The sequence below is a fragment of the Giraffa tippelskirchi genome, chromosome 10 (genome assembly GCF_054371585.1).
Source record: "Giraffa tippelskirchi isolate mGirTip1 chromosome 10, T2T-mGirTip1v1.2.pri, whole genome shotgun sequence".
Classification (NCBI taxonomy): Eukaryota; Metazoa; Chordata; class Mammalia; order Artiodactyla; family Giraffidae; genus Giraffa; species Giraffa tippelskirchi.
In genome coordinates this window covers 38,770,490-38,796,440 of record NC_137284.1, presented here as the reverse complement: position 1 = coordinate 38,796,440, position 25,951 = coordinate 38,770,490, and the positions used below count along the sequence as shown (strand labels likewise).

Sequence of the window (25,951 nt, the reverse complement as noted above, 5' to 3'; positions counted from 1 at the left end):
AATAAATAAATAAACGAGTAAATAGCCAAGACAGTGACAGGCCTCAGTACGTGCTGGGAAGGAAATAAAACAGAGGAAGGAGTAAGTGACTGAAGGAAAGGAGTAAGTGACTGAGACAGCCGTGTTCAGGGTGCCCTCGCGGAGGAAATGCCATTTGTCAGGAAGGAGCAGCCACACGAGGCTGGGGGAGAGCGGCCTTCCAGGCCGAGGGGACCACAGCGCCTCCGCAGCAGCCACCAGCTGGCTGGGATTTAGGGGCAGAGGGAAGGTGGACGTACGAGAGAACCCAGAGCATGCAGAGAGTGTGAACCAAGCAGAGGGGAGCCGGCGCTGTGCAGACCTAATCCACTTTATTCCAACAGCAGTGGGAAACCACTGAGAGGCTTTTAGCAGGAGCAAAGAGCCAGGGGTGGAAGCTGGTGTAATGATGCCCCTGTTTCTGGGTAGAGAAGAGACTGCTGATGAGCAGGCCTGTTAGGAGACAGTCGTGAGTGAGCGCTGACAAGTCAAGGGTCGGCCCGTTGGAGGTGGTGGAGACAGAGAGAGGCAGTTCAGGTTTAGGATATACTCTGGAGAGCCAAAATTAAAAGACCCTTACTCCTTGGAAGGAAGGTTATGGCCAACCTAGATAGCATATTGAAAAGCAGAGACATTACTTTGCCAACAAAAGTCCGTCTAGTCAAGGCTATGGTTTTTCCAGTGGTCACGTATGGATGTGAGAGTTGGACGGTGAAGAAAGCTGAGCGCCGCAGAATTGGTGCTTTTGAACTGTGGTGTTGGAGAAGACTCTTGAGAGTCCCTTGGACTGCAAGGAGATCCAATCAATCCAACCTAAAGGAGATCAATCCTAGGTGTTCATTGGAAGGTCTGATGTTGAAGCTGAAACTCCAATACTTTGGCCACCTCATGTGAAGAGTTGACTCATTGGAAAAGACCCTAATGCTGGGTAGGATTGGGGGCAGGAGGAGAAGGGGACAACAGAGGATGAGATGGTTGGATGGCATCACTGACTCTATGGACATGGGTTTGGGCACACTCCAGGAGTTGGTGATGGACAGGGAGACCTGGTGTGCTGCAATTCATGGGGTCGCAGAGAGTTGGACACGACTGAGCGACTGAACTGAACTGAACTGGAGAGCTGGTGGATTAAATGAGGTCATCTATGTAAAACAACTAGCACAGTGCTGGACAGAAGGGGCTCCATCAGGTGCTTGGGTAGAGAACAGAATCTGGGACAGCAGGTCCATCACAACTGCCTAAGTCAGAGAGGACTCTGGCAAAATACTGAGGTCACAGAACAGATTAGCAAGCTGGTTTGATCACTCTTTAAAAAAAAAAAAATTAGATTTTTAAAAATTAATTAATTTGGTTTTGACTTCGCTGGCTCTTTGCTGCTACAAGCAGGCTTTCTCTAGTTGCAGCAAGCAGGGGCTGCTCTCTAGTTGCGCAGTGCGGGCTTCTCATCGTGGTGGTTTCTCTTGCTGCAGAGCACAGGCTCTAAGGGGCGTGGATTCAGTAGCTGTGGCATGAGGGCTTAGCTACTTTGCACGCAGCCTGTGGGATCTTAGTTCCCAGAGCAGGGATCAAACCCGTGTCCCCTGCGTTGGCAGGCAGATTCTTAACCAGTGGACCACCAGGAAAGTCCCTCAACTATTCATTTTTTTGTGCCACTTGGGCAAGTCACATTGAGGACCTCAGTTTCCCCATTCAGAAATGAGCAGGGGACCAGGTGAACTCTAAGGCAGCTGCCAGAGCTAACATCCTGTGAGTCATTTTTATGGGATGTGTCAGTCAGGGTTTGATTGAAGAAGCAGAGTCACTCTGAGTAAGGTAGAATCAAGAATTTATAATAAGCATCAGACCTTACAAAATGCGGAAGCCAGTGGAGTACTCTGCAAAGGTACTGTATGGAAGGGACTGCAATCAACAAGGAAAGCTGAGCACAAAGTTTGGGAAGTCGAGGGCACATTGGAACTACAGGAACAAACTGGATCTGGTGTCTTGTCTCTAGCCACCTCTAATCTTGAGGGTGCAGGTGACCGGCAGAAGTCCTAGCTCTTGGCCACAGAATTACTCACACCTGGCTCAGGACCCAGAAAAGCTGAAGGAGACAGTGCAGGTCTAGATGCCGCTCCACCCAGCAAATGAGCCAGCCATTAGGGACAACGCGCCTGAACTGCCACGGTGCCTGGTACCCAACACTGGCTTCACTTCCACCTCGCCAGTCTCAGGAAAATTTCTCTTGTGGCTAACCCCGATCTGGAACCATGCAGGGAAGGGAATTTGGGGAAATGTAGTTCTACTGTAGCTAAATGGACACAGTACAAAGCTACCAGAGTCACTCTCTGTCAATTTGGCAGTCACACACCCTTCTTTAAACCATGTGTGTGTGCTTAGTTGCTCAGTCATGTCCAACTCTTCGCAACCTCATGGACTGTAGCCCGCCAGGCTCCTCTGTCTATGGGGATTCTCCAGGCAAGAATATTGGAGTGGGTAGCCATGCCCTTCCTCAGGGAATCTTCCCAACCCAGGAATTGAACAGAGGTTTCCTGCATTGCAGGCAGAATCTTTGCCAGCTGAGCGAAAGAATTCTAAAGACAGTGGCAAAATCATGCTTTCACCTAACATGACCCATCTGTCCCTTGTGCAACTGAAAACATCACCCCATCTAAAGTCCCTTTATCCTCCTTTGGGTGATAGTCATTCTTTCTCTAACAGAGTCACACTCTCGTTTGACATTTTGTCACTTTACTTCTGCTTTGGTTATATGATGTTGAGTAACAAACCAACCTAAACCTATAGGCATTGCGACTGACAATGTTTGTGTCTTTCAAAATTCATATGTTGATTTTTGCCATACGAATTAATTAAAAATGAATAAATAAATAAAGGGGAAAAATTCATATGTTGAAACCCCAGCCCCCAATGTGTTCGTATTGGAAATGGGGACTTGGGGAGGTGATTAGGTCATGAGGGTGGGGCCTCATGAATGGGATTAATGCCCTTATAAAAAAGATCCTGGGGAGCTCCCTTGTTCCTTCTGCTATGTGTGCATGCATGCTCAGTTGCTCAGTCATGTCTGACTTTTTCTACCCCTTGGGCTCCAGCCCACCAGGCTACTCTGTCTGTGGAATTTTCCAGGCAAGAATACTGGAGTGGGTTGCCATTTCCTATTCCAGGGGATCTTCCCAACCCAGGGATCGAACCCATGTCTCCTGCATTGGCAAGCAGATTCTATTCCACTGAGCCACCTGGGGAGTCCCTGCTATGTGAGAATACAGCAAAAAGGCAGACATCTATGAACCAGGAGGTGGGCCCCTTCCCACTGAATCTACTGGCTCCTTGATCTTGGGCTTCTCAGCGTCCAGAGCTGGGAGAAACAAATTTCTATTTGACACCCAGTCTGTGGTATTTTGATACAGCAGCTCAAATGGACTAGGATAGGCATAAAACAATAACCAATATGGGTTTTGTGTGTCAGGAATTTGGAAAGGGCACAGCAAGGATGGTTCTTCTCTGCCCTATAAGATCTGGGATGGGATAATTCAAACAGCTGGGAGTAGAAGCTGGGGCCAGAGACCCCATTTCCAAGATGGCATCTTCATTCACATTTCTGGCACGTGGCCTGGGATGACTTAAGGACAGATCTGTCTGGGACTGTCTGCTCCAAAGCCCACAGGTGGCCTCTCCTGTATGGTGGTATCAAGGTAACTGGACATTACAAGGCTGCTCAGAGCTCTAAAATGAATTTCCCAGTAAATAAGGTAGAAACTGCATGGTTTCACGACGTAGCTTTGGAAGTCACCTAGTGCCACACCATATTCTATTGGTTGAAGGATTCCAGATTCAAGGGAATGGAACATACATTCTGCCCTTTAATGGGATCAATGTCAAAGAAACTGAGGCTATGGTTTAAAACCACCATCTGTAACTCTGTCTAACTTAGTTCATGCTTATCCACAGCAGATGGCTGGCTCACCCTTTGGTAATTATTTAGCACTGTTTTCATCCCTGTTCATTTCTCACCTGTATCAACAGACGAGTGATGCCTATGAGAATGTTATTACAGGTACCTTCTTTTCCATGCTTCCCAAGGTTTCTTGGAAACATACACATGCCTCACAGCTAAACTCACATTCCAATTTTTCTACAAATGTATCACTCTCAGGTGATCCCCTAAGTTATAACTCCTTGGCTTGCGACCCCTGCTCACTGCCTGTCTTGAAGCATGTGTGATTCCTAATGACTGACAATAATGAGATGGGTAGTCAACTAGCCGAGAAACAGTGATAAGAAAATGTCTTGAGCTAATTCATGAAGTAGAGAAACAGGCTTCTGAATCAAATAACAATTTGGGCCATTACACTTTTCTACCTTAAAGGATTTAGGAATTGGCAGAAAAAAATAGAAAAGATAAAAATGATTTGGTAAAACAACCAAGTTCAGAAGAGAGCTGAAAGCTGACTTGCAGGAGTAGAGAAACAGGCTTCTGAATCAAATAACAATTTGGGCCATTACACTTTTCTACCTTAAAGGATTTAGGAATTGGCAGAAAAAAATAGAAAAGATAAAAATGATTTGGTAAAACAACCAAGTTCAGAAGAGAGCTGAAAGCTGACTTGCAGGAGTGGCTTATACAATAGATTTGACCATCATTCTGGGACCAGTTAGGCTGTATTTTGGTGGTCATCCATATCCAGCACATAATGAAGGTTCTTTTTCTGAAGAACTAGAGCACTTATAGCTTGAACATTCATTCATTTATCTAAGTATCTATTGAGTGGTTTCTCTGGGTCAGATGGTATTTTTCTTTGCTGTTCAACAGCACAATGGTGAAAAGGACACAGCCTCAGAGGGTTTTGAAGGAGACAGAAAAGAACAAAACAAAACACTAAACTGTAACGCTGCAAGGGAGCTCAAGAAAAAGCACTTAACTATAGACAATTTTGTTTCACTCTCAGTCTCAGGTCTTAATCTCCTCCAGTGTTACTGTATGCTCTTTGAAGGCAGGGGCCCCCTTTTATATCTGCATACCACTCAGTATCCAGCTCAGTGACATGTCCATAAATGTTTGCATTATGTGTTGCCTCCTGCAAAGGTTCTTCATTGCCCATTGTACATGAAACCATCACCATCACCAACAGTATCCTCTATAACACCTTATGCTTGGAAGGAGGAATAACCGGGCTTTGACTCCGTGACAGCCAAGAATTCTGTGGTGACTTGATTTTTTTATATATTTATATATAAGAATCTGCCTGTAATGCAGGAGACCTGGGTTTGATCTCTGGGTCGGGAAGATCCCCTGGAGAAGGAAATGGCAACCCACTCCAGTATTCTGGCCTGGAGAATCCCATGGACAGAGGAGCCTGGTGGGCTACAGTCCACTGGACACAACTGAGTGATTAACATTTTCACTTTACTTAACCACTTGGGGCCTCTGATTCCTCAACTTAGAGCTAGATTAGTGTTCCCTTCTGGTTTACTCAGTCTACATGGTCTTGGGTGCGAGGGAAGATGCAGCTGTCGGACTATAATGGATGGGATGGGGTATGGCTTGTCCCCCTGCTCTGCGGTCCCACAGTAAATTCCCAATCCTTATGAGGTTTTAGTCACAGTGAATTTCTCCCTCAAAAACCAAACAGGATAATAATGAACCACTTTCTTACATTTTCTATTAAGACAGCTCTTTGTGAGTTTTAAATGTTTTGTCCAGATTCAAAGAAGCTGGTTTCTTCATGAGTGGTTGGAATAAGACTTTTCTTGGAAGCTACTGAATATGGATTAGTTGGATTGTTTCGCAGGAAATAAAAAGCAGGCTCTAGGGTGACTACTTCAGCTCTTAATTGGGTTAGCAAAGAACTGCAAATGAGAGGTTTCCCTTAGGAGGGAAAGGATGTTTATGGGCCACCTCCCCCACCCCCTAGGTGGTGGATTTTAACCTAAACGTTAGTCTGCAAATGCAGCCTTTAATTTAGGAACCATTACCAGAATCTATTAGAGCAGAAAATGTCAGGTTGAAAAATTAACACATCACAGGAGTTAATTAGAACCCAGCCTCTCATTAGATGCAAATAGAGAGCCCTCCAACTGCCCAACAGCCCGCTGAAGTCATGTTTGTTGCTGCTCCAAAGTGGCTGTGTCTTTGTCACTCAGGGAGTGGATGGAGGAAGCTGTCCAGGCACTCAGGCCAGAGCCACTAGGGACCCATGGCCCATCCTTCAGGTTAACAGAAGGTCTGCTCTCAAGTCCCTATCTTCAACTCCTCTCTTGGGCCTCCCAGGTGGATCAGTGGTACAGAAATCCGCCTACCAAAGCAGAAGACTCAGGTTTGATCCCTGGTCCAATAAGATTCCCTGGAGGAGGAAACAGCAACCCACTCCAATTTTCTTGATTGAAAAATCCCACGAACAGTGGAGCCTGGTGAGCCATCGTCCATGGGGTTATAAAGAGTTGGATATGACAGAGTGACTGAGAGACTGAGCACGCACCTCTCTTGAACAGTGCATGTCACAGGGTGGATAGCCCTCTGCCTGGAACTCCCTTGGGGAAGCGTTTTCTGCAACAAAGACAAACATGCCATGCCTGTCACCAGGCGCAGATTGGTGACTGTGTAAACCACTCGGTGAGAGGGAGGCTCCAGGCCATTCAGACTTAGCTCTAAGTCGTGGGCTTTGTTTTCTTTCCACATTCAAACTGAAATGTGATTCCCCGGGCTTTCTTTTTTGGAAAATACCTGCGATGAGTTCCATGCTGGGAAAGAAAAGCTGTTGACAGGAAAAGCTTCTGACGGGCAAGGGGCTTTTTCAAGGGCTCTCAAAGGAGACAGTCGCATCAGGCAGGCTGAGGCAGAGATGGCAGGACTCTAGGAAGGAGAGGTCCAGATCACAAAAGGGTTATCTGTAACCATGGATTAGGTGGAGTTTCGGGTAGCTTCCTCTGTGAACGCGGTGCCATGCACACAGACTTTTGGCTCGGCAGATACACATCTCCTCTGTCACTTAACCTGTGTTCTTGGGCAAACGGCTTACTCTCTTGGAACATCAGTTTGCTGAGGCCGTTGTGTGAAATAAATGCATGCAAAGTGTGTAACACCATATCTGGCACAGAGTAAAGATTCTACATGAGTTATCTGTTATTGATTTGATAATAGTATTCCTTCAGCCAACACAATGAGCTGCCTCTGTGTGCTAGGCCCTGTGCAGGGACAGCTCCTGCTTCTTGACCTCATAGTATCCACTGCTTAATAAACCATGTATGCAAATCTTTAGCACAAAGCAAACCCCTCTGCCCTCCTTGCAAGTGCCCAAGGAGAAGTGCCAACTGCACACAGCTCTGTTTTGTTGAGTAGCTCAGAATTCTACCCTTTGAGCAGCCCTCTAAATGCAGCTACTTCTACCTTCAATTTACCCACAGTTCTCTCTGTGGGCACTTACACTGTTGTCTGTTTATCGTCTCCTCCTGTGAGTTCCTACAAGGTGAGAACCGTCTGTTCATTTGATTCACTCATCATTTATTCATCTCTGTAGGCCAGTGGTCTCATGCATTACTCTGCAAAGATAAAGAGAAGATTCAGCCCAACTGCTAAGTATATAGATTTCCAGCTGGGAACTTTTCTGGGGAAATAACCCAGCTCCCCCCCACTCCCACCCCCCTATTTTTCAAAGGCCTCCCTTGAGCCTCTATTTTTTCCCCCTTCATTTTCTAACAATCACTTTGGTTCTGACCTCAGTTTCTTCATTTCTTTGAGGGACAAATAGAGTCTCCTTCCCTGGAAGGTTATGACGATGGCTGGAGACCATGCAGCTTCTATGTGCCTAACACAATTCTAGGCACAGCGCCAAATAGCAAAAAAAAAGTTGATTCCATTCTTGCCCTCACCCAGGACCGGTTGGTAATATATACAAGGCATAAGATGATTACCACATGAGTGGTACTGAGGTCCTTTCAACTTGCATCCAGCCTCTGCCATATGCTAGACTTACTTGAAATGGGAGGACATAAATACACATTAGCAACTTGGTCCCTTTCACCAAGTTCTTGGAGAACTGTGGTAAGTGTTGGACAAAAAGATCTCAGGAAGAGAGCAGAAAGCTCTTAATCCAGATCCTTAGACCCGGGCTGCAGGAGATTTCCACAACATCAACAATAGCCAAGTTATTTGGCACTTACGACATGCCAGTCAGTGAGGGCCACAATTTACACACATTATCTCATTTAAGTCAGAAGAACTGTGTGGGGTAGATATGAACTTCCTTATTATACAGGTGACCCATCTGAGGCTCCACGAGGCACACTGGCTTAACGGCAGTCCTGCAGGGACTAAATCGTTTAGGAATCCACCTGCTGAGGCTTTAGCGGAGACTGTGGGCTAGCACCAAGCTCGGCCGAAGGAGGGGAGGGTGGGGAGAGGGGCTGGGAATGACAGGGTAAAGCTGGATCAAAACACGGCTGGCATGATCCTCAGGATCCCCGCAGAAGCAGAGAAAGTTGGAAAGAGATGCAGGAGGCAGAGGGGGCGAGGGGGGTGCATGCCCGGAAGGATGGGGGAGGGCAGCCTTCCCGGCCCCCTCCCCACCCGCCACCACCTCCTGCACAGGTCAAGCTTCTCCCCTCCCGCCCTCTCGCCCTCCCAACCTTATTTAGAAACCGTGTCCCCGAGACAGGAAGGGCGGCGGGCCGAGAAGCACGGAGCGTCCCGGTCTCATTTCCTCTCGAATCCCCCTGTGGAATTTCATTTCGTACGGTGAGGAAATCGGAGCGCGAGGCCGTCGGCGGCTCCGGGGCGCCCCCCTCCCTCGACTCGCTGCTGCAGGTCGGGCCGAAGCGGGGGTGGGGGGGCGGGAGCGGGGCCGGGCTGCACGCCGGGCGGGTTGGGGGGCGCACGGAGCCGCACGCCCGCGCCGTGCCAGGCGCAGGGCCCCGCGTTCGAAAAGCCTTATCGTTCTGATCCTCCCCAGTCTCTTTACGGGCGAGGACCCCGAAAGCGAGAGGCCGAGCGGTTTGCTCCGGGTCACACAGCCGGCAGTTTAAAAACCACGATCTTCGTAAATAAGCCCGAAACCCCGTGTTCTTTGTGTACGTTTCGCTGCCCGATGTGGAGCGGCCAGGGGCCGAGGGGACAGCTGGAGGACAGCAAAGGGAGCCGGCAGGATCTGGGGGCGCGCCGCTCCCCTGGGGGAGAAGGGGCGCGCGGGCCCGGCTGGGAGAGCCGCGGCGGCCTCCGCGCCCGGCCCCAGAGCGCCGCGCACCGGGTGGGAGGGAGGCGAGCGCCGGGGAGCGGGGCGGGGCGCCCCGGGCTGCGGGGCGGAGCGCGGGCGGGCGGCGCGCGGCCACTGGAGAGGCGCGCAGTCCGTCGCGCGCCGGGCCCGCCCCCGCGAACCTCCAGCGCCGCCTCGGGCTCGGGCGGCGGAGCGGCGCGGCGGCGCAGGGTGCTGGCGGGCTCGGCGGAGGCGCTGCGCGGACGTGGCCGGCGCCGGCCAGGGGCTCGCCGCTCGTAGCCATGACCCCCGCGGGCCGTCCTCCGGCCCCGGCTCGCGGCGTCTAGTGCCCCCACGCAGTCGCGCGCAGCTGCGGGAGAACCAGCCGCTACCCCTCCGCCCCGTCGTCGTCGCCCTTGGCGCCTTATCGCCCTCTCCCCGGAGCCGGGAGCAGCGCGGGCGGCCGGCGGCCCCGTGCAAACTGGGGGTGTCTGCTGGAGCAGCCCCCCACGCAGCCGCCGCCGCCCCCGGCTCTGGCCATGGCCTGGCGGGGCGCAGGGCCGCGCGTCCTGGGGAGCCCCGGGGGCGTCGGGCTCAGTCCGCGGCGGCTGCTGCTGCTGCTGCTGCTGCTCGTGGGGCCGGCGCGGGGCTTCGGGGACGAGGAGGAGAGGCGCTGCGACCCCATCCGCATCTCCATGTGCCAGAACCTGGGCTACAACGTGACCAAGATGCCCAACCTGGTGGGGCACGAGCTGCAGACGGACGCCGAGCTGCAGCTGACCACCTTCACGCCGCTCATCCAGTACGGCTGCTCCAGCCAGTTGCAGGTGGGCGCCCCCTCCCCGGGCGGGACCCCTGGGGCAGGGGGACGCCTCCGAGTCCCGGACTCACTCCCCGGGACCCTTGCCAGGTCGAGCCCCACTGTGCCCTTCCTAGGTCTCAAGGAACGATATCTATCCGGGAAAAGTGATTTCCATCCCCACCCCCACTTTGCTGTTCCTCCTCAGGGACTGGAGGCCAAAACGTTGTGTAAGTCATCTGGCCTGCGAAAGAACCCGCTCTGCACCCCGCCCTTCCGTCTTTCTCCTCTGCCCACCCGTGTCTGGCCAAGCCCCTAACCCCAGCGGAGCTGAGAGTTATCTTTGCCAAGGATTCTGGCCGCCGCTGCTCGGTGGGCGAGTCCTCCGCACGGCAGCCAGTTGCAGCTAAGACTTGGAAGGGAGTGATAAGGAGACAGGGAATGTCTGCTCCCTCGCCGACCTCCTTTTTCCCCCATATTTTTTGAGTGTGTTATTAAATGCAACACCCCTGGCCCGTTTTCTGCAGAATGGCTGCAGAATGGCCCCTCGCCTTGTCTTGGATGATGGTAGAGGTCATGCACGAAGGAATGGTTGCGCTGGCTTGAGTTCCTTCTTATTCTCAGGGTTAAGGGCAGGTTTAGTACCTGGAGGGGGAGAAGGCATCACTTGGGGAAGAGGTGATAGTAGGGTCAAGCTCCAGAAGGTAGTTTGTGTATTGGAAGTTTCTTTTTTCTTTTTTCCCAGTCATTAAAAGTGTTAAAGCCTATGTAGTCATATAGAAAATGTTCTTCCTAACATAAGTGAAGAAAGAATTTGTATACACGGGTGATTAAAATCTTACCACAACCACAATTCACTGAAAAAAAAAAACTGGAAGGAAATTTTAAAAAATGTTAACACTGGTTGTGTTTCTGTTGGAAAGACTATGAGTGATTTTTAGAAATTTAGATAAGAGAACTGGGGGGTGGGGGTGGGGGGGTGGAATAGAGGATAGTTCTATAGTTATCCAGGCTGAAAGCTTTGGAAATCTGTGGTTCTGGTTTTAACTTCTAAGAGATAAACAGACAGGCAGTTGACTTACTAGATGCATGTTTTTACATAGGTCATTTGAAAAGTTGGATGGTGGTTTCAGAAAGATGGTTGGGATTAGACCTGTTGCTGGTGAAATGTCCCTGTGGAAGTGTCAGGATTTTAGAACTAGGTTATAAAAGCTTAGGAAAATGATTTGCGAGTTCTCAGTTTGGAAACAACACATATCCTGACATCAGTGGCAATTTTGTTGGCAAAACAGCTTTTCGGGGATATATATTTTTAATTACATGTATCCTGGGGAGGCAGCCAAGCTGTTTTGAAGGACAGGACGAGATCCCTTTACATGCTGGAAAATAGTTACTTGTAACTCTAGACTTCATAGACAACATCTGTAAGGAGCCAAGCAGACTGTTTATCAATGCTGGAGGAATTGAGGACAGCAACTGGACTCTCCCCTGCTGGTACTGCAGTTTCAGGGACTGAACATTTGTATTTTCCTATTGTGCTTCATTATTATTCATTGAGGAAACCTGGCCAAACAAAACTCCTGATACCCAGAGATTTCAACTTGCTTCCCATCCTTGGGTTTAACAGTGTCTCAATGAGGACATTTTCTGTTTCATTATGAGACTGGTTAAAAAATAATTTGGGGGAATAAAATAGAGGAAGGAGAGACTATTAAATACATGATAAAAGCCGGGTCTACATTTTTTTTTGAATATTTGTTTTTACGGTAATAAAGAAATGGGAATAAACATAAATCACCCCATCACCCAGAGGACTGAATCAGACTGATTAGTCTGTCCAGCTCTTTCAAATAGTAGCTGAAAGGGGAGGGAGGCTCAAAGTCAGCTCTTTAAGGTTTATTTCTCTAAGTGTTGTGCAAAAGGGGATTATGTAATGATTTGGGTCCCCTTTATATATTTATTTATCTATGTTCTCCTGGAAAGGGTTTACTAGACCCAGAAGAAGAAAAGGGTGTGAGTGATGGATTATTAGGCAAGCTCATTTGAGGTCAGAGTCTCACAGTCAGATACCCCTATAGACCAATTTAAAAGTAGATATGGACTTTGCCCAGAAGCAAGTCAGATTTGTGCAAGCCCTCGGTCAGACTTCCATGTCGACTGTCACTGTTCTCTTTGTTTGCTTCCTGACTTTTTTCCAGTTCTTCCTTTGCTCTGTGTATGTGCCCATGTGCACAGAGAAGGTCAACATCCCCATTGGGCCCTGCGGTGGGATGTGCCTTTCGGTCAAGAGACGCTGCGAGCCTGTCCTGAAGGAGTTTGGCTTTGCCTGGCCGGAGAGCCTGAACTGCAGCAAATTCCCGCCCCAGAACGACCACAACCACATGTGCATGGAAGGGCCAGGTGATGAGGAAGTGCCCTTGCCTCACAAAACCCCCATCCAGCCCGGGGAAGAGTGCCACTCCGTGGGAACCAACTCAGATCAGTACATCTGGGTGAAAAGGAGCCTGAACTGTGTTCTCAAGTGTGGCTATGACGCTGGCTTGTACAGCCGCTCGGCCAAGGAGTTCACCGACGTCTGGATGGCCGTGTGGGCCAGCCTGTGCTTCATCTCCACCGCCTTCACGGTGCTCACCTTCCTGATCGATTCTTCCAGGTTTTCCTACCCGGAGCGCCCCATCATCTTTCTCAGTATGTGCTATAATATTTATAGCATTGCTTATATTGTCAGGCTGACTGTAGGCCGGGAAAGGATATCCTGCGATTTTGAAGAGGCAGCAGAACCTGTTCTCATTCAAGAAGGCCTTAAGAACACAGGATGTGCAATCATTTTCTTGCTGATGTACTTTTTTGGAATGGCCAGTTCCATCTGGTGGGTTATTCTGACGCTCACTTGGTTTTTGGCAGCAGGACTCAAATGGGGTCACGAAGCCATCGAAATGCACAGCTCTTATTTCCACATCGCAGCCTGGGCCATCCCCGCGGTGAAAACCATTGTCATCTTGATTATGAGACTGGTGGATGCGGACGAGCTGACTGGCCTGTGCTACGTGGGGAACCAGAACCTGGACGCGCTCACGGGCTTTGTGGTGGCCCCGCTGTTCACCTACCTGGTGATTGGGACTTTGTTCATTGCTGCGGGGTTGGTGGCCTTGTTCAAAATTCGGTCGAATCTTCAAAAGGATGGGACAAAGACAGACAAGCTGGAAAGGCTGATGGTGAAGATCGGGGTCTTCTCAGTCCTGTACACGGTGCCTGCAACCTGCGTGATTGCCTGTTATTTCTATGAAATCTCCAACTGGGCGCTCTTCCGGTATTCCGCAGATGACTCCAACATGGCAGTGGAAATGTTGAAAATCTTTATGTCTTTGCTGGTGGGCATCACTTCGGGCATGTGGATTTGGTCTGCCAAAACTCTGCACACGTGGCAGAAGTGTTCCAACAGATTGGTGAATTCTGGGAAGGTAAAGAGAGAAAAAAGAGGGAATGGTTGGGTGAAGCCTGGGAGAGGCAATGAGACTGTGGTATAAGGCTAGCCGGCCTCCGCGCTTTCCAGATTGTGAAGGGGGAAGGCCAGCATTGGGGTGCAAGTGCTACTAAAAGCTTCCTGCAGTGAATCTCAGTTTGAACAAACTAGCAACACTTCAGTGACCCCCCCAATAATCCACCACCACTCTCCCCCCGCTACCCATCTCCCCCAGCATCATAAAACTAGTGATTTTGCTGCAGACTTTGGAATGATCCAAAATGGAAAAGCCAGTAAGAGGCTTTCAAAGCTGTGAAAAATCAAAACATTGATCACTTGAGCAGGTCGCAGCTTGGAGCGTGGAGGTCCTCCCGAGATTCCAGGAAGTCCAGGGGATGCTGCTTTTCCCTGCAGGGTGGGATTTGAGCTGTGAGTAGGCAACTTACAGGGAGAAAGATTAACTTTTTTTTTAACCCTTTAAAAGTTTTAAATACTAACTGGGTCTTTCAAACAGCAAAGCGATCTATAAACACTGGAAACACTGGGTTCAGAGAAGTGTTACAAGAGTTTTATAGTTTGGCTGATCTAACATAAACATTTTCTGTGGTGCCCTGTCTGCTGTTTAGAACTTTGTGGATTGCTCTCCCAAGAGGTGGTGTCAGAATCTTTCAGTGCCTTTGTCATAAAACAGAATTGTTTGAACAAACAAAAGTACTGTACAAACACACATGAGGTATCCCGTGGATTTTTCTTCTCTCTCTCCCTCTTAAATTTCAACAGCTCAGTCCTAGACCGCTGCTGTTTTCTCCATTTTACATTAATGACTCAAAATAGGTATTTTTATAGGAATGTTTGCACTGCAGCAGATCTAACAGGGGGAAAGGAAGGGCGATTCACTTTCTTGACAATCACTTAATTCAGAGGAAAATGAAATTTACCAAGTCGACTTACCTTACCCACCCCAGAGACTGATTGCATTGAGCACCAGGGATTTAATATATTTTACTTCGTGTGATTCTATCTATGCAGACGCCAGTCTGGAAGAGCTAAAATGTTACGTTTCTTGGCAACTTTGCATTCACACAGATTAACTGTATAATTTGTGTGTGTCAATTACAATTAAAAGCACATTCTTGGACCATGACTTAATAGTTACTCAACTGACTTTAAAACTATGGTCAGCTTGCATTCTCAGAATGATAGTGCCTTTTTTTTTTTCTCTTTAGCATAAGAATGTTATCAGAGTCTGGTCTGCTTAGCACAATGGAGACGTTTTCAGTTTTGTAGAGGGAGCTAAGGACAACTAATCCAACTACTTGGTGCATAATTGTTTCCTAGTAATTGGCAAGGGCTCCGTATAAGATTTCATTGGAAGCAGTGTGGCCTGGAGTATTTATATGGTGCTTAATGAATCTCCAGAATATCAGCCAGGAGCTTGATTGGTTTGTAGGGAATAAAGTGTAGACCATATGAAATGAAAAACTGCAAACTCTTACAGCACAGGTCTTAATTGCATTTTGCAGGGGTATCCAGAGCTTTTAAAATGTATGCTTTATATTCCTTGCAAGGGGGTACCCCTTAGAAGCCTCTCGAAAGTTGCAATTCTTTTAAAGTTGTAACTGGCCTTTCTCCTCAACCCGCTGAGGTCTTCTGATCAGCAGATCTTTGGGACAGATTGATGTCACAGGTTGCTGTCCTTGAAGTTCATCTTGGTCTTTGCTTTAGCAACTTTGGGATGATTATTTATTTATCCCTGCCCTGCCTCCCCTTTAAAACAGGTAGGAAAGCTCTTTTATCCCATTTCTTTATGGAAAAGTGTTTCTAGGGACTCAGAATTGCAAATAGGAGTTCAGATTCTGGAAATAAGCATGTCTTTGTTTGTTTGAGCCTTATGCCCCTGGTTTGACATTTTCCTTTCTTCTCTCTCTGTTTTGGTGTGGTTCTTGAGCTGAGATGAAGATGTGAGTAAGGAAGGTTGTCTGTTTTGGAAGGCAAAGTCTTGGGGTTTTGTGCACAAATGCCCAGTGGGCACTGGTGGCCCCCACTATGAGTTCTGGGCCTGAATACCTTGGCTGGACTCTGGGTCAGGGCTCCAGGAGCATGAGAAATGCTCCCCAGAAGGGCCAGTTGAACTCCATCTACGACTGCATCACCCCTGAAACGTAGAATGTGAACTCCCTGTGCTGCTTGCAGATGGTTCCCATAGCTGGCCGGGGCCCTGGAGCGTGCACCCAGGGGGCAAAGCCTGCCCTTACTCACGCTCCTCTCCAGTGTCTTGGGAGTTGCTCGGAGACTCCGGCCCAGGAAAGGGAAGAAGGACCGTGCAGGGGTTTCCAATGCAATTCTCTTTGTAATGTTTCAGTGACTGGGTGACCGAGGCAAGCATCCTAGCAGAGGGCCAGCCATGGAGAGGGTGCTCCGTGTTTATGAATGATGAAATAGTGACAGTAAGAGTACTTGGGTGAACCTGGATGCCCAAGTTCTGGAGCTTTCTGGGTCATAGAATGTCTCTTCCGTAGATCTCTTGCCTTCTCGGGGGAAGTATATTTGATTGGAACTGGCCATTGGCACACACTGGCAATGTCACAGGCTTATAGGTTGTTCCTGTCACATTCTGTTTATGGTTTTAGGAAAGGAGCTTTGTGGCTGAAGAGTTAGTTATCAGTTACCTTGAAGTGAGTTATCATCACCTCTTAAGTTGGTATTAGTTTGAAAAAAAAGTTAATTATCAGCACGTTTATTGAATGCCAGCTGTGTGTCACGCCCTGTGTTAGGCACCTTAAGGGATGTCAGGGAGGATCAATTCTGTTCCTCTAACCAATCCGACCTAGTTCTGCTGAACTTTGCCATTGGTTTCAGAAGGAGCAGGGGCTACTGAATTGCCACCTGTTTCACTGTCTCCATCCCATAAACCTCTTCCTGGGTCTTTCTAACTTTAACCCATCACTCAGCCCTTCCCAGGATTCCTTGCAAATCGATGTACAGGGGTTTTGCCAGAAAGCATCAACTCTGTTATAGGACAGTCTCTGTGGAAACCTTCCAGGACGATCATGAACATTGGCTCCATCTAATGTGGCTTCCAGGGCAGGCTGTTTAGGGCTTGGGGTTTTCTAGTGACTTGCACATGCACGCTAAGTTGCTTCAGTCATGTCTGACTGTTTGCGACTCTATGGGCTGTAGCCCACCAGGCTCCTCTGTCTGAAAGGATTCTCCAGGCAAGAATACTGGAGTGGGTTGCCATGCGCTCATCCAGGGGTTCTTCCCAACCCAGAGATCGAACCCAAATCTCCTGCATTGGAGGCAGATTCTTTACCGCTGAGCCACTTGGGAAACCCATCTAGTGACTCACACAGGTGAATTTGAGGACAGCAGCTTGCTAGGGAAAAGGTTAGGATTCTTCCTCTTTCTCAGAAATCCAGGAGAAGCAGGTATATAATTGTAACTTCCTACAAAATCCCTTGGCCTCAAAAAGGCCCAAGGGCACCTCTGTCAGCTTCCTCTCTGGCAGGCTCCTTTCTCCTCCTCCATAAGGGCCGCACCTCAGGGCAGAGGAACCTGGGGAGAGTGAAGCTGACCAGAACCGCCTGATGGAGCGCCTTGGTTGAGTCATATCCTTTTTCCTCTGTGGAGACCCGTTTCCTGATCCCTGAGACTGCTCCTGAACTGGCAGCTTGCTCAGGGACCTCAGCCAGGAGAAGGAGGGACACTCATTTATTTCCCCGAGATGCTCTCTGACTTTGCTTTCCCCTGGCCCTCCGTCTCCTGCATCCCCCAAACCTGGACCCCAGGAAGCTTCTGTGTCTGGGTTCTGACACTACCAGCACCCCGGCTCTGTCTTCTCTGCCCTGCCCCCCTCAGCCTCCTGGCCACTGAATTCAGTGTTGGGATCCAGGCTGAGACCTGAAGGTGTAAAGAGGGGCTCCACAGCCTCAGTCCTGGAAGGCAGACTCAACTTGAGATTTCACCAGGATGTGCACACGCCGGCTTCCGGTGAGGGGGCCACCGCCGCAGCTGGGAAGAGGGCTGTAGAGTGCCCCCTGAAAGGAGCCGCCAGAATCCATGTACGTCCTGAATTGCATTCCGTGATGGGGGCGAAGTTGGAGAGAATTGCTGTCCCAGCCAATTACATCACGTCATTGGACCCTCGACGGTTCTTTTTGCTCCTTTATTGTACTTGGGCTCAGAGTCCCACCAGCGTTTGTATTACATCTGGCCAGGGACCCAGGTTCTCATCTTTTTCCAGGGCCTAGATCGTAGATCTTGGAAACTCCTCGCAGAGCATTTTGCTTCTACCAAGGATCAGATCCCAGAGGCTTAACTAATGGATTTTGTTTCGCTATGGCCTGAGCAGAGCTGTCTGCTGCCGCCTCTTGTCCTCATGTGTGCAGTGATGTCCACTGGGCATTACCTGGAGGAAAGTGAGCCCCAGAGCCCGCCCCGACAGGCCTCTCCCCCGCGGTAAACCCGTGTGCTGTTTCTGTTTCTGATTTACCTTGTTTCCCTTCTTCTTTGCACCAGCAAATTCCCAGTATTCACCCAGGCAACTTGTCGAGGGCCGGCTTGGGGACCCATGAGCCATGTCCTCCGAGCTTACGTAGCTCCCTGATGGCCTACAGTATTCAGTGTATGACCACTGTCATCCCAGCAGGCTTCCTAGGAGGCTGCGAGTGCCCCTGCCCCCCGGAGGCTGGGTCCCTCTGCCCTCCCACCATCCTGCTGAGGGCTCGGGCTCAGGCCAGCCTGGCTGTGGGCTTTGGGAAGGCGATGCTGATGTCTCTCCCAGTGGGGCATCTAGGTGGCCCTGGATTTTTTCCTACCTCACAGGCATGTTGTGAGACTTCAGACGGGAGGAGGACAAAGGTTCCTTGAGCTCTTGGTAGGAAAGGTGGAGTATCAGGTGTGATCTAGACAGAGATGAAATTCCGCCCACTGGTGAGGCGGACAAGCTTATGCTGTGTGGCCTTTCTCAGTCCCCTGGGCCACCCGCAGCTCCAGCCCCCTTGAGGCCAACCTGAGGGACTTTCAGATGTTCGACATTAGAGGTACCAGGCAAACCCCTACGACGTGCCCTGAATGAATTGCTGAGCGTCAGAAGAAATGGACCGTGCTATCGAGAATGTACAAACGTATGTCTGCATTGATGTCTGTACTGTAAATTTCTAATTTATCACTGTACAAAAAAAATAAACTTTGCTATTTAATTTTTGTATTAAAGGAAAATAAAGTTTTGTTTATTAGCTAGTGTGTAATTTGGCCTCTTCCTGCAGGTGTCTGAAAGCCCCTGGGAAGCACGCTTACCCAGCAGGGAGAAATAAAGAACTGGGTTTGCAGGGCAGGGGCACAGCCTTGTCTTCTTTTTGCTGATGCAATTTTCCCCCGTGGGATTTCTCCTGGGTCAGCCAACCCTCTGAGGTCCAAGGTCAACAGCATCCATCACTGCTGTGGTTGTCAGTAACTCTTAAGTGGTCATGATGCTTCTGATGTGACTAAAGTTCTCAAGCTGTCACTCCACCACACCCCATTTTGGCATTTTCAATACATGTGACCGTTTTTACACACCTTCTCAGTCCCTTTGGCTTAATGTTGCAGCCTGAAAAAAGTTTTCTTATCGTTGCTAGAGTTCAGGCCACTCCAAAAGGGGAAAGAGAGTTTTTTTTTAACTCCAAATTTTTTGGAAAAAAACCAACCTTTTTTTTTTTTTTTCTGATTACACAATGGTTCTGTGTTGTGTAATTGACATGGGAGTATGTCACATCAGTCAGCCAGGAAAATGACTTCTTCAGCTAATTTTATAAGTTGGGTGGTCTGTGTCCCCATAGCCAGAAAAGTCATCAGACAAAGCAAATTCAAGGCCTTTATCAGGACATTGTCATGGGAGCAAGTAATATTACGGACCACACAGGCACACAGGGAAGGGGAGTCACTGCTATCGATTGGAAATGCCTGTTAAGGTCCCTGAGGAGAACGTTGGCCCTTTTGGTTTACCTTTAAATTTCTTTCCACCCTTCGGTTTCACCTGAACACCACCCTGTTTTGCTGTGAGTAGAAAGCCCAGGGAAGAAGAATCTGCAATGCTCTTCTCCTTCACTGCAGATTGCTCTTGTACTTTTAAGTCCAACTGCACCTGAAGGGAGGCATGTAATTTAAATTCTGTTCCCTGGAAGACAGGCTATGCGTCTCATTTCATTACCTACTCATTATGTAGTTACGATGTTAGGGAAAAGTCAACACAATCTGGGGTGAATTCACGATAATACCTTGCACTGTTACAAACACTTTCTGGATAGGAAATGCTTTTATTTACATGATTTCATTTTATGCTCACGTCACCTTGGAGGTAAGCAGGGTGGGCACTACCTCGCTTTAGAGATGAGAACTGAAACTTAGGGTGAGGGACTTGCCGAGGGGGACCTCCGTAGGTGGGTAGCCTGTTGGCCAGACAGGCTCTCTCCTGCTTTGCCTACGGTTTTGTTTTCATCCTATTGGGTTGGCCAAAAAATTCTTCTGAGTTTTCCCTATGATGCTATGAGGAAACCCGAACGAACTTTTTGCCCAACCCAGTACAATGAGTTGCAAGTTGCATCATGTCTTCCCCAAAGACACACTGAAGTCCTAATGCTCTTTACCTATGAATATGAATTTCTTTGGAAATAGGGTCTTTGCAGTTATAATCAAGATCAGCTCATACTAGATATATGCCTGCATGTTAAGTCACTTCATTCGTGTCCTACTCTTTGTGACCCCAGGGACTGTAGCCCACCAGGCTCCTCTGTCCATGGAGTTTTCCAGGCAAGAATACTGGAGTGGGTTGCCATTTCCTCTTCCAGGTTGCCGTTTCCTCCTGCCTTCGATTCCCAAGGGATCGAACGCAGGTCTCCTGCTTGGCAGGTGGGTTCTTCAGCACTGAGCCACCTGGGAAGCCCCATTGCTCTGATTTCTTTACTGCAAATAGGTCACTGAGAATGGATAAATGTTTTGGCAGGCAACTCAATAACGATACCTGGCCATGAGCCTCTGTTGTTTAAGCATTATGTAGGTGATCACTCTGGTAAGTTTATCTATAAGCTGGACACCTCTAAAATAAAGCCTAGGATCCCGGACACTCAACAGACCTGAGCCGGTCTTAGCTGCTCTCCCGTCCAGCCGCCCCTGATGGGAGCTCTGTATGCAGGGCCGGGACCTTGGCTGGAATGTGGCCCAAGGGTTTTTAGCATTTCTGTCCTGAGAACTGATTTTTTCTCTTTCCCATTTTAGCTTTCACATGCAATCATAATTTTAAAGTTGAGCAGGCTCTTGACTAAAGAGGTCAGCCTTGGCCTCCTGTCTTCAGAGTTACTGTGAACAGAAATAAACCACACTCAGAGAAGGGCGTTGCCCTCTGCTTGGTTTTCCTTCATGCAGCTGGGGTGTAGGACTGGGAATATCTCGGTAAACGTTTTGAAAAGATTGGACCTGCAAAGATTTATTCCAAAAAGTTTTCAAAACGGGACCTTGGTCCCACCCGAAATTCCCAGAGCTGGGAATTTTCCTTCTGACCTTTTCCTTCTGTTTCATCCTTAAGGAGAAGAGAACCCAAGGATTCATCTACTCTCAGGCAAAGGCTTCCAACTTCTCAAACTCCCAGGGAGAAAGAATAAAAAGTAAGATGTATTACATTTCACGTCAACTGCCTGATTTTCATCAGCTTCCCACATGGCTTCCTGTAAGACCCCAATCTGGTTTTCGCCCAAGACCCTGATGAATCTCACGTATAACCCACATTATCAATGCCTTTCTCTTTAAGAGATGAAATGATTGGCTATCTACCTTTTCCAAGATGCCGAAGGACTGCATCATTTCACTCGTGAGGAATTAAATATAGAGTGCAAAGCACTGAGACAGGGTTGATAAGTCACAGAGGGAAACCTGTCCTAGTTCCGTCGCTTTCCATACACTGCCTTGCCTTTTCATGGGTGTTTACCTTCGTCTGCAAGGACTCTTCCCTCCTTCAACTAGGCTGTATCCAGTCTTCCTTCGACACTGAGATCTTAGGTCACCTCTCCTGGGAAGACGTCCCCGACCAACCTTCCAACTTGCCACTTCCTGCCTCCTTTGGCTTCTTCTTTTTAATATTCATTTATTTGGCTGCGCTGGGGTTTGGTTGCAGCACACAGGATCTTATGTTGCTGCACACAGAACTCAGTTGTGTCATATGGGATCTAGTTCCCCCACCAGGAGTCGAACCTGGGCCCACCCGCATTGGGAAGGTGGAGTCTTAGCCACTGGACCATCAGGGAAGTCCCACTCCCATTGCTTCTTACCACTGGTAAGTTTAAGTCTCTGTGCTTTCAACTCTGGGAGCCTTGATTGTACTAGTTTGTAATAGTCTGTTGATGTATCCATCTCTCTACCAGAACGAGCAACCCGATGATGACTCTGAGCACCCAAAAGTGCCCACCCGAGTGTCCTCAGGGCCTAGCAAGGGTTTTGGAAATATCTGTGGAGAGACTAAGGAAGGTAGGATAGAAGAAGACAGTGTTTTATCTTGTTAGGTGGGGGCTTTGGTGACAGATGTGGCCAGCATGGGAAAGAAACCAAAGGTAACAACAAGAGGCATCACAGAGGCAGAAGTTTCTGGAAAAAAGCTTGGAGGGTAGTGGCAGAAAATCCTGTAGTCTCAAAGGTGGTTGTAAGACTGACCACCTACCCGCTGTGTTGCTTATTGTCGTCTTTCTTCCCTCTTTTTTCTCTCCTCGCTCCCTCCCCCCCAACAAATATTTGCTGAGCACCTACTGTATGCAGAATACTGGGGTTGGCTGGGGAAAGGAAAGAGGGAGTGATTGTAGAAAACCACAAAGACAAGGTCCAACTCTGAGTCCAAAAGTACAGATGACGAAACAGAGAAAGAATCCATCTGTTATTAACAAGCTTAAAACTCCAAACCTGGAAAAACAAATCCTCTGTTGCTTAGTAAATATTTGTGGAGTAACTGAATGAGGGTCCAGCCCCAAGATAACTAAGGCACAACCTTTTCCCTCCAGAAGTTCACAGCAACAAACCACATGCCCTCCGTACCTGGTAAAGGCTCCGTACCCACTAAGAGATCAGAGCTACTATTCCTATTGTGTTCGTTATGTAATTTCTTCCTAATCTGAGTCCCAGGGCTTTGTTTGTTTAGTGTGGGTGCTGCAGCTTCTGAGGACTGAGTGCAATGGGAAAGCATTTTCTAAGCCATTGTTATCCCATTTGATCCCCTGAAGGACAGCTCGGCCTCAACAGGTAAATGTTTGGGGGGGGGAGGTGGAGGGCAGTCAGGAAGCGGGCAGAGTCCAGGCACTGTGACTTCTCTAAAACTTGGTCTGCTCATCAAAACCAGCCTCTTGTTCAAACTGTAAAAAAACAGGGGAATTTCCTGGTGGTGCAGTGGTGAAGATTTCACCTTCCAGTGTACCCAATGCCGGTTTGACTCCTGGTCAGGGAGCTATGATCCTGAGCTATGCCTCAGGACCCCAAACACCCCAAAACATAAAACAGAAGCACAATTTAAGTGAATTCCATAAAGACTTGAAAAATGGTCCACATCAAAAAATCTTTCCCCCAAAAAATGTAAAAAAATAAAAATAAAAACTCACAAAGTGGCATCAGAGGCATTTAGCCATTGCACCAGCTGCCTCCTCTGACCAGCTGTCCTCGCTGGCGCATGTGATTTATGATACCTGCACCCAGAAGGTGGTGTGTGTAGGTGTGTCTGCCTTGTGCCCTGTGGTATCCCTCTCTTGCTTCTCTCATGGCCATAGTTCTACGAATCCGGAGAGTCTGCGCTACACAGATGAAGACGAGCACGCAGTCAACCTCCGGCTCCTTGTCTGCCCCGAGTGAGAGAACAGACGTGTGAAGAAGCTTGGCGGCGGGATGCCTGTGGGGAGGTGCGGGCAGCGAGTGGTTCGGCGTAACTGGAGCCCGAGATTCCGGGAGCGGGAGGGAGGGTCACCGAGGCCGAGTTACGAAAGGCCTCCGAGGTTACAGTCTCCTCGCCGGGCGGGCACAGGGAGGTGGCGAGAGTCTGGGCGGGGGAGGGCGCGTCCGCACCGGGTGTCTCACGGAGCTCTCCCTGGCTGCCTCGGGGGGCCGTGGGCTGGAGACAAGGCCAGGATGGATGTGGGGGAGACGGGGCACACAGACCAGTTTGAGAGACCGTGAAGGCCTCAATCAAGGGGGTAGCAGAGACTTGGAAAGGAGGGGGCAATTTTCAGAGAAACGGCGACAGACCGCGTCCTCCTCGGCACCATTCAATGAGCCGAATCTGTCCTTTCTTTTTTTTTTTTTTTTTTTGAATCTGTCCTTTCTAAACGGCCTGTGCTTCAGAGGCCCGGAGCTCTCTGTTTGCTCTGGACACCTGATACAGCACACTCCCTACGTTGCAAGTCCCAGATAAATAATGACGGAAGGAATCACACAAGGGCGGTGGCCCATCGCACCCCGGGGAGCTGGGGTTTCCCCGAGGAGACGGACTCCCTCAGAGTCTGCAGGTCAGCGTGACACCATCTGTCGGGGGCTGAAAGGGCCAGGGGCCCTAGGTGGGCACGGTGTTGAGCTGTTTATGTCGTCTTCAGCCGCCCCACCACCTCTTTTGCACTCGGAGTTTCCCATGGAGACGTGCTTCCTAGAATAGCTGCTACAGATTCCATAGGAAAGGCTTCACTTGGTATACCACCAACTTAATCCCACTCACGTTTCCCACCTAGATCTTATTTCTTGACAGTTTTCTCTGCGGGCCACTGTAATCAGTAAAAAGAAGTCTGGACTGACAGCCAGATACACAGCAAAAGCACACACCTTTTCCCTAGTCCTCTTCCTTTTAAATCAGAAATTCTGTATAACATTTTCCATCAGTGAAAGAGAGAAATACCACTTCCTAGCTTTCTCTCTCTCTCTCTTTTTTTTTTGGTCTTTTTTTTTTTTTTTTAAACAGCAGACCTTCCTTTTGGATTTACATCAGCATTTAGCTAACTTCCTGAACACTTCACCCACTTCCTGAACTTATTCTGAGGAAGGAAAAACATCCTCCTTCAGAAATAAATGCAAATAATCACGGAGATTATTTTTATTAAATAAATAGTGTAAATGCAATGGAATTTCCTGTACAATGTACGTTTACTGTGGATATTTCAACAAGAATCTGTTTGTTGTGATCTCGTAGGAACCGTTTTATTTGCAGACAGTCTGAGGGATTATAACCGTTATGTAGCTACTCAAGAAATAAGTTCTGAACATTTGCAATATTTTTTTCTGTTTGCTGTTGTTAAAAAGGTTTTGTTTTTTTTTACTAAAAAATCTGAACACTAGGGGGAATGGTTTTCTTAAGGTCAGCAATTCTGAAGCTTTGTTTCTTTTAAAACAGGGTTTTCATGACCCCTAGTGGTGAATAGGGAGAAGGACCGCTTTAGAGCTGAAGGTGAGTGTCACAGAGTGTCTCAGTGATCAGGGTGTTTTAGTTATGCATTTGTCTGGGAGAAAATGGGCTTCCCTGGTGGTTCAGAGGGTAAAGAATCTGTCTGCAATGCAGGAGACCCTGGTTCTATCCCTGGGTTGGGAAGATTCCCCTGGACTCCAATATTCTTGCCTGGAGAACCCCATGGACAGAGCCTGGTGGGCTATGGCCCACCGGGTCCCAAAGAGTCGGACACTGAACAGCTAATACTTTGGGAGAAAACACACCCGTTCCAAGCACTTCTTAATGCCCATACTGCCTAAGAACCCTGTGAAGTGATGATATGGAAATGACAATCTTTAAACATTCTGGTGATGTTCTGTTCTTTTGATTAATATTTCTTCAGAGCCAGCCCACTGCCTAGCCAGCCCACACCTAAACTGGTTCAGTTTAAGAATGAATGAAAAATCTGAGACTTTGCAGAGAGAAACACATCAATACATCAAGTCAGGATCAGGTTATCTTCAATTTTTTTTTTTTTAAACGAAGGCAGTCTCTCTGTATTTGTAAGAAGTTCGATTTGGTTGTTTGGTTGTGGAGAATGGTATTTTTCTGCTGAGTAAATCTCATGGACGTCTTAGAGGTATGTTTTGCATTGACTGTCCCTGTCTCTTTTGTTTTCATTTTTGGCCACACCACATGGCATGTGGGATCTTAGTTCCCCAACCAGGGATTGAACCCCAGGCTGCTTGTCTTGGAAGGGCAGTGTCTTAACCACTGGACCACCAGGGAAGTCCACTTGCCCCTGTCTTTTATGAAGGGTTTACAGGGCCTTCTTAATATTCTCCAGTGTGTTGGGCAGCAGCTAATTTTTAGAAGAAGTGGTGATAAGAATCTGAGAAAGGCTTTTTGCCCCCATGTTCCTTGCACCGCCGTCTAGCAGAAGGCTGTCTGCGACAGATGGGTATCTCGCCTCCTCAAGCCCTCCCCAGGGAGAGGCTCCCTCTCCCTTACCCAGGCTGACATTCTTCCGCAGGTCCATCGAAGGCCTCCAGCGTCAGGCTCCTTCCCCTTTCCTC

At 48.6% G+C, this 25,951-nt stretch overlaps 1 protein-coding gene and 1 long non-coding RNA gene across 3 annotated transcripts; one reads left to right on the top strand and one right to left on the bottom strand.

Moving 5' to 3' along the window:
- Positions 1 to 331: 331 nt before the first annotated feature.
- LOC145523294 (uncharacterized) lies at positions 332 to 9,251 on the bottom strand. Its single transcript, XR_014066470.1, has 4 exons — positions 8,638 to 9,251; positions 7,437 to 7,551; positions 6,737 to 6,865; positions 332 to 942 (listed from the first exon to the last, which is right to left on the bottom strand). It is a non-coding gene; the product is annotated as an uncharacterized LOC145523294 (long non-coding RNA).
- A 159-nt stretch (positions 9,252 to 9,410) lies between these two features.
- On the top strand, positions 9,411 to 18,699 carry FZD4 (frizzled class receptor 4). Of its 2 annotated transcripts, none has more exons than XM_081533335.1 (2): positions 9,411 to 10,027; positions 12,198 to 18,699. In XM_081533335.1, exons 1-2 carry the CDS (start codon positions 9,740 to 9,742, stop codon positions 13,524 to 13,526), a joined length of 1,617 nt encoding a protein of 538 aa, XP_081389461.1. In that variant the 5' UTR covers positions 9,411 to 9,739; the 3' UTR covers positions 13,527 to 18,699. The 2 variants fall into 2 exon arrangements, with proteins under 2 accessions (XP_081389461.1, XP_081389462.1); XM_081533336.1 differs by having other exon boundaries at positions 9,411 to 10,229.
- Positions 18,700 to 25,951: the final 7,252 nt, after the last annotated feature.

What these genes read in the sequence shown, in the direction of transcription:
- FZD4 (XM_081533335.1), top strand. Translation starts at nt 9,740, where the DNA reads ATGGCCTGGCGGGGCGCAGGGCCGCGCGTCCTGGGGAGCCCCGGGGGC. An exon ending in GCTGCTCCAGCCAGTTGCAG is followed by an intron (nt 10,028 to 12,197) that starts GTGGGCGCCCCC and finishes ACTTTTTTCCAG; the next exon opens with TTCTTCCTTTGCTCTGTGTA.